At 36.1% G+C, this 17,798-nt stretch overlaps 1 protein-coding gene across 2 annotated transcripts; it reads left to right on the top strand.

Annotated features, from left to right (window-relative positions):
* Nucleotides 1–5,311: 5,311 nt before the first annotated feature.
* LOC110695636 lies at nt 5,312–15,890 on the top strand. Of its 2 annotated transcripts, none has more exons than XM_021872847.1 (7): nt 5,312–5,815; nt 7,279–7,612; nt 11,730–11,924; nt 12,401–12,490; nt 12,674–12,732; nt 15,005–15,155; nt 15,235–15,890. In XM_021872847.1, the coding sequence occupies exons 2-7, from the start codon at nt 7,295–7,297 to the stop codon at nt 15,304–15,306; spliced, it is 885 nt and encodes a 294-aa protein (XP_021728539.1). In that variant the 5' UTR covers nt 5,312–5,815; nt 7,279–7,294; the 3' UTR covers nt 15,307–15,890. The 2 variants fall into 2 exon arrangements, with proteins under 2 accessions (XP_021728539.1, XP_021728538.1); XM_021872846.1 differs by having other exon boundaries at nt 5,441–5,810.
* Nucleotides 15,891–17,798: the final 1,908 nt, after the last annotated feature.

Raw genomic sequence — 17,798 nt, 5'->3', positions numbered from 1 at the left:
GCTGATCACTAACCTAGGCCGTGTCGTGTCCTCAGCATTCGGCACAACTAAGATAATGTCATGTCCCATGACATGTTCAGCTCTAAAAGTCCCTATTTTATCAGCCATTGCTTTCCGCCTGCCCGCGGGAACGTGATGATAATAAGCGGCAAAATCCACCCGGCGGGTAGCAGACAGCTCGGCCCAATTCTCCCCCTTTTTGCAGAAAGGGACTCTCTCGCTGTCTCTAGCCGAGAGCGCATTTCCTCGGAGTCATTGGAGGATCTGCCAGAAGTACTAGGCTTAGACTCACTATCCGAGTTGTCGGACCCAGCGTCCATCTGTGGGGCCTGGCCAACAGAGCCTGAGACTTCGCTTTGTAACTCATCCCCTAATTTATTTAATATAAAATCATCTGAGGGGCGGCATGTCAGAAAGTTCACTAAGAGGCGCCCTAAAGGAGCCGTCTGTATATTGTTGCCTGACTGTTTGCTTAATTGTGGCCATGGTGTCCTGCACAGACACATAGACAGTCGGACTCGGAGAAGTTCGCAAAGTGTGGTCCAGCAAGGGGTAGTCGGCACTCCTAGTTCTAGATTCAGCCATCCCAGGTGACCGGCTGATCACTAACCTAGGCCGTGTCGTGTGCTTTTGAGAAACCATTTTCAAAAAGGAAAGAAACAAAGTAAAAGTACGAGAGAGAAGCAGGCGGTTACCTTTGGTTTAAGAGTGCTGAAGACGCTTGAAAAGGTCTTGAACTGCTGTAAAAACAGGCGGTCAGGGACAAGCACCAGTCGTTTCTCTCATGAATGACAAGATCTTTCCTAAAAAGTCCAGAGATTCTATGTTTGAAAATCTTGAGAAGGTGTGAAAATGATTGGGGCGCCACCCTTATATAGAAGGGTAAGAATTTCAAGGAGCACCCCTGAAATTTCAAGGAGCACCCCTAAAATTCAAAATACGTGTCACTCAGTGAAGAGTCCAAAGTGGACCAATCAGGGCACGACACGTGGCAGACAGATATCCAACTAGGAATGGCTGCGTTCAAAGCCCAAACTCCTAGGCAGCCCAATCAGTCCTAGGTTTCCATAACCTAGGACTGGGCACGTACTTCGAGACCCTATAAAAGGGAGATGCTCCCACATGGGGAACAACATTCACAAACATTCAGTGAGAGCATTAATTGCAGAGTTAAACACACTTGAGAGTTTACACTCGGATATTGAGGCTGTTTGTTATAGCCGGATGATCATTTCTTTCCTAAGAGGAACCTGATCCCATTTATATTCTGTACTTTTTACATCCGAACACGTTCTAACTTGATTGTCGGAGGCGGAGATCCCACCAACCGGAGTCTCCGTTGTTTTGTAGGTACAAGCGCTCGTAATCTAGTCTTGAAATTGTAACTTCCCCGTAGGACATAGAAAACCCTGAAACACCTTATTTCCCTATGAAAGTAGTAATGCCTTGCTTTGGCATAGCCCATTACTATTCTTAATAGTTCTGTAAGTGTCATTTTGGAATGGCAATTTTAACTCAATATTCTTTGGGACTTAGGGTTTCTATGTTGGTTTATTTAAGTGAACTAAATTAATCATCCAACGTTAGAAATCCTAAACATGCATCTAATATCACAATTATATATAATGAAAATATATAAAAAGATAATTAAAGACGCATGGCAAACTAGCATGACCCCTTGAAACTCGAAGCATCCAATCTTCAAGGTCACCATTGCATCTTTTGGCTTCATCTTCTTAGAAACGCCGTCTTTAGACTTCACCATCAAATATGCAACTACTAGTAACTAGGACTAATCTAAATAATCTAAGTACAAAAACTTAACGGAACGTAGTCCGTATTTAAATTTACAAAAATAAAAAACGGAACGCAGACCGTATTTACTATCTTAGTGGGGCCATACTAGTTGCCCTTTTGTAAAAACCTGAATAAGAACATTTATAATATTCCATTCACCCATTCACTTCTAAAGTGAATTGCCCATGCAATTTTACCAATAACACAAGCAACAATACAAAACATTGTATCAAATGAGCACGTACTAGTTACTAACTTAGGTGGTTAATCCGTTTAACATGCCTAATTAAAACTAGTCAAGTGTTTATCCAATTATGTGTACTAACGCAATGAAGAAAAGCACAATTAAGGCTTAATTAAGCTCAAAACCGATTAATGAAGCTCCCACTAAATTCCACATCCAACTTAATTAAATTAATCCAATTAATTAATAATTAAACCGAGCAAGTACAATTTTGTGGCCTAGCCTCGTTTTAAATAAAATCGCAAAATAAAACAAGGAAACATTAAGGATAGAACAAAACTGGGCCCTTAGCTCCCACTTAAAAATGGGTGCTTCTAGGTTGCGAGGCCTAGCAGCCATGCTAAGGCCATGGGCTGACGTTGCCTAGCAACCCTAGTTGTTCGCACGCACGCAAGTGCTGGGCCTTGCGTGCCGAGCTGCTGCTAGGCGCTGCTGCTGCTGGCTTGCCACGCCATGCTGCCATCCCCGCATGCCCTCCGCACCAAGTGTGCTTGCAGCCACACATACACGCACACACATGCACACACCTGGCTCGGCAACAACATGGCGGGCTACGCAAGCAGTCCTGCAAGCCGAGCCTTAGTGCTCGAAGCATGAAGGTTTTATTTTGCATTTTGTGCTTCGGGATTTTACTCCAATTTTTGTGTGACTCTAAGTTAATTCCAAATTGAATTTTAGAACTAACATTTGAGCAATTTTGAAATTAAAACAAGTCTAACTTAAATTAATCCAATTTTAGTGCACAAACCAAAATTAATTCAAGAACTACTTTTTAAAAAAATTTGGCTCAACTTGATGCAATAAAATTGAGGGCTTGTCTCATAATTAATTTAACCAAAAAATTAAAATTAATAATGAGATTTGAAAAAATTAGTTGAATAAATATTCAATCATCCAATGAAATAATTTATCCAACAATTATTCATGCATATTTGAACGTTAACATTCTTCCAATAATAAGATTAATATTTCAAGCACAAGTATGAACATTCATGATTTTAATCAACTTCCAAAATGATTAAAACTCAAAATTTGTCAACTTTGGATTTTAGCAAGTTAAGATTCAACCATTTAAACCATTAAAGATTGAATCTTTAACTATTTTTAAGGGTTCAAAAATCATTTTCAACATAAACTTACACATTACAAGCAATCAAATTGCAAGAATGAATAATTCCAAGTTTATGTAAAATTAAGAGCTATCCAAATTAAGCAACCAATTTACATTATAAACCTGCTTAATAAGGAATGATATTGTAGAAGATTAATGGTATAATCAAACACATAATCCAATAATTGCATGTCATAATTAATCAAGGTAAATTTTTCGTTCCAAACGAAAAACCCATCATAAAACCACTTTCTAGGAAGATTTTGGCTTTTGGAAGGGCAATTTTTAATCACTTTGTGGGTAAAGGTGAAAGTGCATCCTAAAACTTAGTAAAATGCTCCTTTCATGTGATTTCAAGCCTTAGCCATCTAAAACTATATAATATTGACAATTTATGAGAAAGAATGAGTTCATTTGATGATAAGAAATGTAGAAAATAGGCAAAGTAGAAGTAATATAGGCCTTATTTGGGCCATTTTGGATGAAAATGCGTCTTAAAACTAGTTAAATCCTCTTTTCATCTGATTTCAAGCCTTAGCCACCTAAAACTATGTAATATTGAAATGTTATGAGAAAGAATGAGTTCATTTTATAGGAAATGTAGAAAATAGGCAAAGTAGAAGTCATATAGGCCTTACTTGGTTGAATATGCATGAAAATGCGTCCCAAAATTTAGTAAAATGCTCCTTTCATGTGATTTCAAGTCTTAGACACCTAAAACTATGGTAATTTTTTATGAGAAAAAATGAATTCATTTGATGAGAAATGTAGAAAATAGGCAAAAAAGAAGTCATATAGGCCTTATTTGGGCCATTTTTGCCCAAGTGAACTTGTAAATGGATAAATTTGACTCCTAATTGCTTGTTTATAGTTACCAACAATATAAACATGGTATATGTGCTTAGTATAAATCATTGGATTGAAGTTTAGAAAGAAAATAACAACTTTGGGAAGGTGAGTAGCTATTACATGCCATTTTAGGTCATTTTTGCCCAAGTGAACTTGTAATTGCCTGAATTTGACTCCTAGTTGCTTGTATATAGTTATCAACAATACAAACATGGTATATAAGCTTAGTATAAGTCATTGGATTGAAATTTAGAGTAAAAGAACAAGTTTGGGAGCATTAGTAGCTATTACATGTCATTTAAGGCCATTTTTAAACTTTTGTTTACTCAAGTATAACTTAAGTAGTTAATTCTAACATAATTTATTTTTATTCCAAGTTTTGCAAGGTACAAAAGGAAGGTCCGTTGACAAGCAAAGAACTTAATGAAGTTCGAACATGCTGGCTTCTTTCATCACCTTTGATTTGTAAGTGTTACTTCTATGTGATGTTTTTTCTGTTAACTTTTTAGTTACATTAATTAATATTGTTTGTAATTGTGACGCTTTATTATATTGCATTTGAGAATGATTAATATATGTGCATTGTTGTTATTTTTCCAATATAATAATAATAATAATAATAATAATAATAATAATAATTGTTATTGGCAGAATTAATGCAGGTTGTATAGGTTTTTATTTTATTATTATTATTACAAAAAAGAAAAAAAGCCAGATTAATGGCACCGGTTAACCGGTGCCAATTCATACAAATTAAAAAAAAAAGCGTCAATAACCGGTGCGAAAAAATAGTAATCCCACCGGTTTTGAACCGGTGTGATTGTTATACTCTTTTCATACCCCTCAATTCTAGATTGGTTCAAAACCGGTGCGAATGGGGGGTTTTGAACCGGCTCGCAATTGTGTTTTTCTACTACTGTATACTCCTCGAATTACATAAGTTAATCCGTCAACAAGTGTCGCGCAGAACAGATAGGAGCACCTGCTACTGGAGAAACGCTTGCCCACTCCTGGTGCCTTCAGTTGGAGGCAGAATTTAGCCTAATAAGGAGGAGCGCCCGCTCTTGGGCTCATGCGCGCTCGCTCCTCTTGCTTCAGAACATGGGCTGAATAGTGGAGAATAGGGAGTAGCGCTCGCTACAAAGGTCATGCGGGCCCGCTCCTAATGTTGATAGCTAATGTAGTTTGTGGTGAAGGGTGTAGGAGCACCCGCTCCTAACGAGGTGCACGCCCGCTCCTGGTAATGCAAAGGAAGGCAGAATCCTTGAACCATAGGTGGAGCACCTGCTTCTGGAGAGGAGCACGTTTGCTCCTCCAAGAGCGGCTTCTCCCTTTTGCTTTACTTCATCTAAAGTTCTTCAAATTGCTTTGTGTGTTTATCAGATCTTCTCCTATACCTACAAGCATGAACACAAACACACACAAAGAGGCGGCAATGTCAAAATACAACTTATATATATAAAAAAGGTTAGGAAGAAAAAAAGTGGGAAAAATAATTATAAAAACGGGTTAAAATTACCACAATAAGTGGACAAATAAAGTAATAAACCATTCATCACACACAAAACACATTGAAAGTCAAAACGAACATAAAAAAGGGGAAGGAATAACACTTGAAAAATGCTGCAAAACAAAAATGTATACGGTATGCATAATAGACGGAGTAATAAAAAATAACGTGGACATCTGTGATCTGTCCTCAGTTTCCCTCTCTCTCTCTTGGTTTCCCATTGAAGCGCACTCCACACTCTCCAATCTCCATTGAGTCGACTTCTGAAATCTCTATCCTCCATTGAAGCAGCTTTTGAGGTAAGGTGTTATTTCTTTTCGTATTCATTGAAAATCAATTTCACTATCTAGGGTCTATTGTTAATTTTATTGTCGAGTATAGTCAATTTAGGGTTATTCTAAAGTTGACTATTGAACTAGTCGTTATAATATGAAAAATCATAAAGAGCAATTTTGTTGGTAGAGAAGAAAATTATGTGATTTTTTGAGCATTATTTGATATTTGAATCAAATTTTCCTTTAATGTTAGGATGGAACTATGAAATTGGACCTTTTCTACCTAAAATCATGTGAATTTTCGAGCCTAATTTGATAATTTAATTAATTTTGGTTGCTATTGGGTTGCAGAGCCCATTAATAGGAACTATGATATTGGACCTTTTTTTTCCCTGGGCATGGCGGCCTCCCCTCCTGACCTCGATCAGGGACGGGCCTGGTTGTAGTTTAGTTTCTCGTAAAGGTGCAATTGTTGCCATTTTCTTTGTTAAGTAATATTTTGATCGATTTCTGAAAATTGTTTATATTATATCTCACCCGTTTGCTTTTAGGTGCAACACTTGAAATTTGCACTATTCACATTCTTCTACTTGACCCCTTTGTTGATACATATGTAAAATGTAGTCATGTGAGATCTTGTTATATTCGTCTCAATCTAATTATCATAGTATTACTTTTTAAATATATTTTTTTACTTATCTAATTTGAGGTATGAAGAGTTCAAATTATACATTGACGATGAAAGTCAAAATATTATACTACGTATTGAAATTGTAAAAATAAAGATTTAGTATATTGACATGTTTACTATTGTTACCCAATTGATAATTTATTTGTTGTCGCTATAAATGAAGCCTATATGATTGTATTTGAAATGTGAAAAATAAAGGGCAAAAAGAAACTTATAAAATCCATTAGTCAACATATAAGCTTGCAGCTTGCTTCTTATGATTAGGTAAAAAACACCCAAGTATTAGATAGCAGAAACAATTAGATGCAAAAAGCTCAAGAGTAAATATAGTTTATCATTTTCATCAAGTTTAGTAATGGAGCAAGAAATATGGAATCAAAAAATAAATAAATTATAAATATTGGGGGTTACACTTGTAAATCTATTGAATCTTCTCTCTAATGGTTAGGGTTAAATATGTGTTTGCGATACCTGGTGTTATCGACTTATACCATATACCAGGTCTTATCGACTTATACCATGCTACATTTCTACAATTTGGTAGTAGGTAGGTGATTGGGTCTTTGTGACTTGTCACTTTTGAAACCCTTGGAGTTATCCTTATTATATTGCGAGTCATGGCTTGGAGAGCAAGATAGTTATATTCCTTAAATCTTTGAAATATCATCAACTCAATTTGTGATATTTTTACTGTTTTTAGATAGATACGACACCAGTAATTTACAAATTTTTACGTCTACACTGGTTTTATTGGATCATACATTGTTTGTAACTTTGTTGCTAACATTACCTTGAATGTAGGATTCTTATATACATTATGCTGGAAGGTTCAGTAGATTTGGAAGATCAGAGCCAGCAGAACAGGATAGGACCAGATTTATTTGGTTTCTACATGTGTGAGATAGCAGATTTGTTAACTCAGGTTGACAATTTTATGCCTTATTCTCCCAGAACTAAAGGAGCTACTAAAGTATCATCGGATGTACTGGAGAGTAGCAAAGGAACAGATACTTTTTCTCATGCTTCTTCCTTATTCAGCAACAGCTTAGAAAATGTTATTCCTGATGTCAAAAGAGAAATGTTGAAGTCTTCATTGAGGCAGAGCATTAGCACTTTAACACAGGAAGTTGATGAGGTACTTCTTGATATCTTCCTTGTTTGTATGTGGGTGTTCTATAGTTGAATTACTGTTTTTCGGGATATGAATGAAACACAAGTTTATGGGAACCATTGCATCAGGAAGCCTTTTTTGACGTAAGATAGATTCAAAACAGAAACAATACTAAGAATAGATAGTGAACACCACTTAATATAAAATTATTAATAATGGTAGGAATAATTAAGTATACGACTCCATGGGTACAGTGTGTTTGATTAAATTGATATAAACCTTGAATTTCAGAATTCAGCTCTATTTTTTTTTTTAATTTTTAAACTAGGGTTCACACACTTTTGTATGAGAGCACACATGCACCTATACACACATATTTTGAACAGTAGGATCATAGGATGATGAGGATGTGGGGTGCTCTGTCTAAGAAATCAATCACTGCAGCTACTGATACAAAGCTTTAAGAAAAAAGTTAAAAATAAACCAAAGCCAAGACAACTTTAAAAATAATATATATCATGGACAAACTTGATGCCTAGAATTAGATCTATCAACGACCCAAATTGCATTGACCAAAACCACAGCTACATAAGTCTTGTTTGTTATTGTGGTTTACAGATGCGGGCACATAAAAGAAGCTCAAGGCTAACCCTGTCAACCTTGATACGAACTACTGTCCCAATCTATGAAAATATAATATGCTGGTCAAAGTTGATAATCTCTTATAATATTCCTTCAAAAAGAATTGAAGGCTCTCAGATTCTAGAACATTCCACAAAGCTAATAGGAATGGCAGAAGTATACACAATTATTTGGGGAAATTTGTCAGTATAAAGATTACATTTGTGTTGACTCTAAAGCTGTCAAGATCAGGATAACACATGATGTGGAGTAGATTTGCAATCATTTTGCATTAGCATAAGCACATCTTGAGTACTTACATACATCTAATCAAACTTTTTATATTTGAGCCATTTTAAGTCTAAACTCTGATCTTACTCCTGAAATCTAAAGCAAGTAGACTTAAATGTTCTCAAATGCTACATCACCAAAAATATAATTTATCTGGACAAAAAAGTAGAAAATGTGCTCTTTGTCTTATTATTAGCAAGGCATAGTGGCAGTGTGTGGATCTATGGGGCTTGGATCCGTAAGTTATCAAGGAGACACCTAAAGCAAATTTAAGACCTCACTCACCACTTAATGAAAGGTTTAGTATAAAGATCTGAAAGTTAGAACCCTTTGACTTAAGACGGATGAATCGAAGTGGTATATTTTATGGTTAGGGTTAATATATTGAAGTATAAATTTCGAAACTCAAGGTAAAAGGGTCTCTTATCGATCGCAGTCCATCAATTTATCAGCACTTACTATTAACGTTATTTGGCTTAATAAAACTGAATTTAAGAAAAAGCTCAATTTTCATATATTCATTCATCTAACTAAAACATTGTAAGTTCGTGGCCTTTTAGAGGCTACTAAACTTGACTCCTAAATGACCTAGGAAGATAATTACTTCGTATATAAGTCACCTAATGTGAATAAAAAAGGAAAATTTGATCTAAAAATCCAACCTTTAAGCCGTCCTCCCATAATAATCCAACCTTTTATAGTTTTATACCTACTGACTTTTAATGGTCCAAAGTAACCGATGACTTGAACAATGGGTAATTCTTTTTTCCTTTTTTTTTTTTTTGTAAAAATTCTTTTGAATACCACCAGCACCTTTTGACCATTTCCAACCCCTTTCAAACTACCATTATATTCAGCTTACCACCCACATCGACCGTATATCCTCCTCCTTCCCCACACAGTCCACAACCATGACCCTCACCTGCAGCTTCATCCACTACACCAAATAATCCCTTCTCTTACCAAATCATCTTCCTTTATAACCACCACTTTACCATGCTTAATAATGAATAAAAAATTCAAAAACCACCACCACCTTACCATTAACACCACCATTTTTATGTACTGAATGAATAAAAAACCCAAGAATTTATGTCTCAAAATAGATCAATTGCTGAAATTGTGACATAAATTAGAGTAATTGATGCTCTCTTTCCCAAAAAAAAAAAAAAAAAAAAAAGAGTACTTGTTGCTCGAAGTTGACCTATCATGCTCAAGTGTTGTGGAATTTGGGTGGGAGAGGTGGTGGGGGTCGTTGTTGCGCTTTTTAAGTGTGGCCGTGTGGGTTCAGGAAGGAGGAAAGAGAAGGTGAGACAAGAGGAAGATGCCAAGATGGTGGTCTGGTTGAGAAGAAGTTCAGGTAAGATAAGAGATAAAGTGATTAGAGAAATAAGAGAAGGGGAGTTGGTGTGGTGGTTTTAGGGAGGAGGAGGAGAGAGAAGGTGGCTGTGGGGTGCAGGTGGGGCTGTTTTAAGGGTGGAGAAAGAATGGTAAGGGTGGAGCTTTGGGTGGTTATGGAAGAAGAGGATGGCACACGGTGGATGGGAAGAGATAGAAATGGCTAATGTTTTTTTTTTTTTTTTTTTTTTTCAATATATATATATATATATATAAATTGATAAGAAATTAAAAATGAATCTATTATACAAAGGCTTGTGGACAAGTGACTGGATATAGTAGGTGATTTACCTGTTGGGATCATTAAAAACGAATGAGTGCAAAAGGTTGGATTGTTGAGAGCAAACCACTTAAGTGTTGGATTATTATAATCAATTTTCTTATAGAAAACTATAAATAAACTTCCTTAACTCTCCTAATGAGAATAGGAAGCTTATATTAATAGCTTTCCAAAAAATTAATTCTACCATATTATGACTTTTCTTTATAGGTTACATGTAATTATTCCTGCCCTAAAGGAGTATGTAAAACCATGTAACTGACAAACAACAAAAGGAATTATCATATTGTTTGTGGTGGGGGGGGGGGGGGGGGAGGGGTGTGGGGCAGAAGATTTATAAAGGAGTAGATAGGCCACCTGACCTGATCTGTCACCTAATTATCCTCTAATAACCTCCGTGTTTTGCTTTTGTTTTTTTAATTCCTAGTCAGTCGGTCAGGTAGGTTTGACATCAATATTTTTGGGTTGGTGGGTCGGTCATTCAAATGTTGGGTCATTCAAAGGCACAAATGGTGTATGCTTGGCTGGAAGAAACTGAGAGCAGAGTGAAGAGTGTTTGTATAAATTGATTAAAAAGCAAATGATTGGCTGTAAAGGTTAGTTGTTTGACTGGGTAACTTGTTGAAAGAGAGAGGTTACCCAGGTTACGGTCAGAGCACAATACACTGGGCTGTAGTAGTGCATATGTTGATCTATTTTCCTGTAGTTTCTCTCAATATGACTCTTTCCATTTACTGTTTTCCTCAAAATTATATTTTGGTTATCTTAAAAAATCCAAGTGAAGTAATATTTTTCTCCCTTTTAGGATAATACTAGATATTTATAAAAAAATGTTGCTTTAAGTTGTTATTAATAAAACATAAAACAAGTGCATCAACGAATATTTAGTTAACCATATAGTGAATGCATGGTGCTTCTTCAGATTGCATCACATAGTTAATTTCAGAGGAATAAGAACATATTATGCATTTTAGCTAGCTCATGATTATCTGACCCATACTTGGAACTAGATCATCCAATTTTGAGCTGAACGAAAATTTACTTGATCCTATTAGAGCTGAATATTAATTTGATTAACTGATTTTTTGTTTTTTTAATGAAAGTTGATTTGCCAATAGACCACTTACATACTTTTAATGTTAAAAGTGAGCTCCTTTATTTTGAGTTAAAAAATGAATGCAATATCATTAATAGGATTTAAAACTTGTACGACCAATTAGTTTACATTTTATCACTCTACTGCAAATTATGAGAGATTCAATCTCATTGAGTTAACTGAATTACTATTCGAATATGGCTTAAGCCCAACCAGATCTGAATTGTTTTCCACCCTCTACGTGCCTTCGTTTTCTTTTTCCTATATTTGTAATTGGGGAATCATTTTTTTTCCCTCTAATTTTATTGGAAAAATCACACACCAATCCCCCCAAATTCCCATCACTGATGAAGGGTTTTATGTCAAATTTCAAGAACTCCTTTATCAAACAATATCTTATCAGTTTTTAATAATCTTATAAGTGATTATTTATATAAATGATTTTTGAAATCCAGGTGTTTGATCCGGTAATGCGCATTCGCCATGTTATTTCCTGCCTGAATTACAAAAGAAGGGAGATTTCAAGTGGGAAAGCTCCCATTGTTGGGAATTCAACTACTTTGCATTGCAAGAAGCTCAAGACATCATCTTCAAATGCTAAAGAAAGACTTTTAATTGATGAAAGTAGAGATTCTGAGAAAGAAACGGATGTAAGAAGCTCTAGTTTCTGATTCTGTTGAATTATTCTGGGAATTGGTAATATGTTGATTATTTACTACTCCCTCCGTTTTTTGTAAGTGTATCGGTTGGATTGGCATGTAGTTTTAGGAGGGTGAGTTGAATAGAGTAAAATATATTGTAAGTGGGGTATAATATAAAAAAAAAGTAGAGGAGAAAGGTGTAACAAAAAATATAGGAAGATGTCCACAAAGGGAAGTGATGCACTTATTAAAAGATGGCCGATCTAGGAAAGTGATGCACTTAATAAAATATGGAGGGAGTAGTTCATAAACTAAACTATGTAATGCAAGGGATAAACTCAGCTTGCATACCATCTACTCTATTTTGTCTTCTTTTTATACCTATTCATGCTATCTGAACAATTTGTTTTGACTTTGTGTTCTTTATTCTTTATCTGTGGAATTGAGCAGTTATTCATGTCAGTGCTCTTTGTGCTTTATTCCAGGCCAGTGTAGATTTAAAAGTACTCTTAGATAGTGACCCTATCCTGGTTGAAGAGACAATGATCAAACAATCCGATGAACTACTTGTAATGGTTAGTTTTTGAAGAACTTGAGTTTTGGTCCTCTTTGCATGAGAATTGGCTAATGTACTTTACTTCCTAGAGTTATATCTTATATAACCTGTTAAAGCTGGCTTTATATGAGTGACTCAGTTGTAATATGACAGTGTACAAGTGTCATGGAAAAGTTGAGATATTCTTTGTTGCCTTGCGCAGTTAAATCACATGGAAAAGCAGCTTGAAGATTTGCTGTACACGATAGTTTCAAAGTGTAGGTATGTAATTTTACATTGGAGTGCAAATATGAATAACGTATGATTACACTTGCTCCATCCCACTACTATTGTGTAGTTAATCATGTAATTATACTGAATAATCTTTGTGTGTGATTTGATTTCAAATTACATAATATGGGGTTTGAACTTTGAAGAATTCTATATTTGTAACATATATTAATTAAGTATATACAGGACAGAATGTTTGAAATTGTTTGAGCTAAAATTCGTCAGTGATGCATGTCTAATTCTCTTCTAAGACAATCTTACTTGAACAATATTTTTTTTTTAATTAAATATTTTGTTGGAGCTTCCATACCATTTTGTTGAGGCTTCCATACCAATGATCCTTCCTTGGATGGTTTGATATGAATTAATGCATAACACTCTTAGATGTAAGTGTTTGATGGTGAGAAATTGCTGCCAGAGGCTCCTGAATTCTGTCGTTGATCGAATACTCAGTTTTTAAATAATCTTTTTCCTGCACTTTTGGGGATGAAACACTTGTGTAAATACAAGCATTTTGGAGCATTATGCAAACCGCTGATTTGGACGCTTCGATTGGGTAAAATTCTTTGACAACCACCTGGATGCATGGATAAGGTTATGTCTTGAATTTGTAGCAAATTTTAATGCAAAACATTACAACACCTGTATACATAATCCTAGGAATGTGTGTGTGATTTGTAGTAAATTAACCTTTACATTGTGCATCTCCTTTTTTAGATGGTCATGTATGAGAATGACTCTTTTCTTATAGACTCATTTTGTTGCTTTGTACATGCTTTACAAGTATAGTAAGCGTTATGAATCAGTGTAAAATTATTTTGATCATGGAGCTGTTCATATTAACAGATTAATATTGCAGTGAAAAATCTTTTAAAAATAGGGAAAAGAAAATCAAAAAACTGGGGAAAACAGGGATTTATTGATATACAGGAAACTGAGTGATGAGGCTTCTCAATGTTAAAATCATTAGTTCTTATGGTGGCATAGTCCTCTGATGGCTGTGTGCTCGATTTTCAAGATTCAGCATTTTATATTTGTTTTCTCCTTGTGTTGGATTGGGAAGGATGCATATCTCATAAGATTGACACCAGGGAGGATGATGCTGATCAAATTACAGCTGGTAGAACTGATAGAGAAGTGTCTTTGGAAGGTTGACTGAATGGTTCTTAGTGAATGTATCAGAAAAGTAGTTTTAGACGGTGAATAACCTAGGTGTTTCCAGGCGTTTGTGAGACAGAAATTTTTGTATAGCAGACTTCTTGGTTGTGAAATCAAATGCATCTATTATGCTGAGGTTTCCACAGAGTGGAAGGATTTTTGTGTATATGTGATTGGAGGATTAAAGATTGAATGACTTTAGGAAGTGCAGGACAATGCCATTTTCATAGATTGCATATATATTAAAGCTGGATGGTAATGGAATATGTAGTAGTATGCTACAGGATAGTATATGTTGATTATTTGGACCGTAATAAGTAAGATAAAGGCTGATATATTATAAGTTAAGAGTTCTGCAAATCCTTATTGGAGGTATATGGCCTTTTAAAATCCAAAAAGGCAACGAATTCAGTAAAACCTAGTTGAATGACATATACTAATGTAGATGTAGCTTACTCTGGTTAGTTACATGTACTAGGCTATAAAGAACCAGGCAGGCTTGGTGAAGATGGTCGATAAGTCACCTTGTGACTTTGAATTCACAAGTTCGAGCCTCACCATCGCTTTAACTTTGTACATTATTTACAAATTAGCTTTGATCACATTTATTTACTAATATTTAAATATAAATGTCATTATGTTAATTGTTGTTGGGTTACTTATCTCAATGTATATTTTCAAATTACTCCGCATCATTTTTGTATAAATTTTATTAATATATAATTAAAGATATTGATGGTTGAATTCAGTATATAATGAGTGTAAAATGTCAAAGTATTCATCTATTGAGAAATAGAGTATATTCTAAGTGTAAAATCTTTTAGTTGATTTTAGGGGTTAGTGAGGTTCATTTTTGTAATGCATGATACTTGTGTAGTTGTGTCCTAGCTTTTTATTTTTATTTTTTCTTTTTATCAGTTAGCTTATTTTGGGTAATGAATTGAGCGGGATGGTGTTCTCAGTTACTGCAAACAATTTCAACACTATTGCTAGCTTGTGTCTAGGGGAGAGAGTGATTAGATATGCAGAATGTTTGATTTTACGCGTCTTTCCATGTAACAGAAAATTGCAGATAATGCTTACTTTGTGATTTTGTGTCTTGAAGGCCTATGGCTCAACAAGAGAAGCAACATCTTCAAAAGCTGATCGAGAAACTTCCAGCAAAAAATCTAGATCGAATTTTGGAAATCATCAACTACAAGAAGTCATCAGATACTGTTTCTCTTGATAAGATTTTTATTGATCTTGAAGAACAGGTAGTCTCAGTGCTTTGTGTTGTAAATGCATGCCTTATATTGGATTTCTATGAAATTGTAATTCGTTGCTGTAATGCAGGAAAACGTAACTCTTTGGAGACTCTACTTCTATGTAAAAGCTGTTGAAAATGCAAGAAAGTTGTCGGCATAGCTCCCCTTCATCAAGTTGGAGAATATTTGAGACTTGAGAGGTATCTTGTAAGAACCTATCGTACAGTTCCTTAATTCCAGCAGCGTATGATAAGTATAGCATCCGAGTGCACAGAAATGGCACCATTGTAGTTGCCGGAGTACTTCAAGGGTCCTTCCTTCACTAGCAAAGAGTTTCCCGTTGTGGCTTCAGAAACTTTTTTGACGGAGGAATAGAAGAAAAACCTTAAACCTTGGGGTTTTTGTATAGGTGTTTCAGTGTTTGTAGATTAACTTGCCTGCATATTCAGAAAATCATGCTCACAAATGCAGCTTCATGGAGTTCATGTCAAGTACATATTTAGACTAGTTTTGTATAGCTGGATGTTCTAAATGATTTAACTCCCTACATTCTTAAATAATTGACACGTTTGACTTTTTTTTTTTCCCTATTCATATACTAACTTTGGTAATCATTTTTTAAGTAACTAGTCATAGCGTGCACGCCCCCAACGCAACGATATGTAATTTAGTTAACGTTAATTGTGTGTTGTTATTTCGAAGATTATAAAAATGAATGTAAATTTGGCTTATGTCAATTGGATACTTTTGAAAGGGTATATTGCTTAGATTCGTACGTAAATGGTAATAGCAGCCTATTGTTTGATGTAGTTAGTGAAATGGTATTTATTGTCTCTTAGTACCGTGCATTTCCTTAAAAATTATACATTGCACATATTAGTTTATGTAGTGATAATTTTATTAATTTTATACTTTAAAGAGGGTGTGCACCATCTCTTTCGTTCCCAAATCTCTCTTTTGAATTCTACTTTTTTACAAACAAATTAAATGTGATATATAAAGTGTTTACTCACTTAACCCCTTCATTCTTTGGTCCTTCATCTCTCTCTTTCTCAAACACGATAAGCCTTTAACACATTCATCTAGGGAAATGATTCCAAGAATTCTCATTATCTTTCAATGTGGGATAGTTGGTAAAAAGCCAAAAATAAGATTTAATTTAATTCTAAATTAAATTAAAAAAGCATGAACAATAATCAAATAACAAGTGTCATCACATAAGAAAGGGAGTAGGTGGGAGGACCACCTTGGCCTTGGAGAACAAGGCAAGGGGCTACCCCACATCTACCCGATTAGCAAGGGCAGTTGCCCGGCCTTGGGTAGTAAGGCCAGCCACGCTGCCAGCCTTGCGCTACAAGGCTAGGCCTGCTGGCCGCTTGGCGCAAGCCCACGTGCATATCGTAGGCCAGCAGCAGTACCCGAGCCATAGCAGCAGCACCGCAAGCGCCAGCCTTAGCTTGTTGTTAGCCTTGCTAGGCAGGCCTAGCTAAGGCTGCCTCGGTGCACAGGCCACTAGGCCGCCCCAGCCAGCCCGTAAGCAACGTCCAGCCTAGCTGGGCCTTGCGATGGTTGCGGTGGCTTGGTGGTTTGGTGCTTGCGGCCCCTAGTCATTTTAGCACGATACGTCATTTGATTATTTTCTCGTCTTTGTCGACCCCTAAAATCGACTCGACGCTCTAAGCTCGGAATCCAACGTCTTAGTTCGTAAAATCTCTATCGGTCATTTAATCCTTCGGATTAATTCATCGCTTCGATTCGATTATACGATTGGGTGTGACCCGAAGGGTTCAGTCAAGAGCAAGCTGTAATATTAATTATACATTAATATTACTGAACAGAAGCGGTCTCCAGTTAGGCAGTCCGATCACTTGACCTCACTGAATAATCAGCTTTCCTAATTAATTCCGAACCCTCTATTGGAATAATACACTTGTTTGAAGGACACCATTCCATTCACCCGCCTGATCATCGCCCCGTTGCCTGTTATCCTTGGAACGGATGCGTCTGGTTTTAAGGGATCCATCTTTGGCCGTATATACTTCGACCTATGGATCATAATCTGTATCATGGTCCGAATGGACCTCTACTTCTGGACACCTGTCCTCAGGAGGCGGTACAGTCTCTTGAGAAACCATCTTAGAGGTATTTCGGGGTTTATTATGAGTCCAGCGGGAGAGTTACGTCACCAACTGGATTCCCTTCGCCTGTACCTGCAAACAAACGGAAGCTCCGGTTAGGAGTTCTGCCTCCGACGATCAAGTTAGTAAGAATCGAAGGAGAGTAAAAAGTGCGGAAAGTTGAAGTAGATCTTCTTGGATTCTGAGATCAGGTGTTTTCTCTTATGTGAGAGAATTGATTGTGTGTAATAAATGAACGTGCCCCCAAATTGGGGTAAATCTCCCTATTTATAGGCTCATGGGAATTAGTGCCCCCTTTTCTAGGTCATCAACCTAGGTAAATGGGCTACGCCGTTTTTACGGTGTTCTCGGGATTATGGCCTTTGAAAGCCGCCTTTTTCCCTGATGATTAGGAGTGCCACGTGTCAACTGGTGATTGGTCCTTTTTGCACCTCTCTTGGGGTGACACGTGTCTCCTTATGATTGGGCCACGTAGCCTGGGTATTTTTACCCAAATCAGAGATGCTTAATGATT

Source organism: Chenopodium quinoa, unplaced genomic scaffold (genome assembly GCF_001683475.1).
Source record: "Chenopodium quinoa cultivar QQ74 unplaced genomic scaffold, ASM168347v1, whole genome shotgun sequence".
Lineage (NCBI taxonomy): Eukaryota > Viridiplantae > Streptophyta > Magnoliopsida > Caryophyllales > Amaranthaceae > Chenopodium > Chenopodium quinoa.
Note: the sequence above shows the minus strand (reverse complement) of the source record. Positions and strands in the feature narration are given on the sequence as shown.